This window comes from Athene cunicularia, assembly GCF_003259725.1.
Source record: "Athene cunicularia isolate RWA chromosome 27 unlocalized genomic scaffold, athCun1 chr27_part1, whole genome shotgun sequence".
NCBI classification, from domain to species: domain Eukaryota; kingdom Metazoa; phylum Chordata; class Aves; order Strigiformes; family Strigidae; genus Athene; species Athene cunicularia.
The window spans coordinates 1,713,528-1,714,181 of NW_020799138.1; the positions used below are offsets into that span (position 1 = coordinate 1,713,528).

The 654-nt window shown below is 44.8% G+C and overlaps 1 protein-coding gene across 1 annotated transcript in view; it reads left to right on the plus strand.

Annotated features, from left to right (window-relative positions):
- The window catches only part of SRCIN1 (SRC kinase signaling inhibitor 1), a 7,021-nt gene extending 6,582 nt beyond the window's left edge, over positions 1-439 (plus strand). Inside the window, exon 3 of the mRNA XM_026864714.1 lies at positions 315-439. Within this exon, the coding sequence (XP_026720515.1) occupies positions 315-380 (66 nt within the window). The 3' untranslated portion in view covers positions 381-439. The remainder of the gene's footprint in view (positions 1-314) is intronic.
- Positions 440-654: the final 215 nt, after the last annotated feature.

Sequence of the window (654 nt, forward strand, 5' to 3'; positions counted from 1 at the left end):
GGGGGGGGGGGTGTCCAGTCATCCATTGGCACCAGTCAAACCCAGTCTGGCTGTTTTGGGGCTTGGTTGCAGAGGGGCGAGGGTCCCCCTGGGTGACCGTGTAGGACCGTGGCCCCCGGCTGGCTCCATCCCTCCCCACCCCGGGCAGGGGCTCAGCTCCATCCATCCGCCCAGCCACAAACATCACCTATTCGCAAACTGGTGGGGAAAGAAAGAAAGAAAGAAAGAAAAAAAAAATAAAACCACCACAACAAAACAACCCAAATCCTATTCTTTTCTCTTTTTGAAAAGTTTTTGCTTCATTTTCTCTGCAGGCGGTAAATAATAACGGGGAGAAAATGAAACTAGAAACACTGAAAACCCCAGGTGCCAACCTTTAAATGACATTGGGATACAACGCTCTGGGCCTGCCTGAAACGTTTGAAACTTGCTTTGGTATTCTAGGGGAGCCTGGCAGATCACAGGCTTTGCTTGTTTTTTTTTTTTTTTTTTTTTTTTTTTTTTTAAATTACATATGAGAGAGTTTGCAAAATCAGAGGTGAATAGAAACATTTCATAAATGTCAACATCCCTTTCAGTGTAGCAAAGCCTGCAGCAAAATGCCATAGTACTCGTGCATAGGAATTGGAAAGCGAGTGCAATATTAATTTTAAT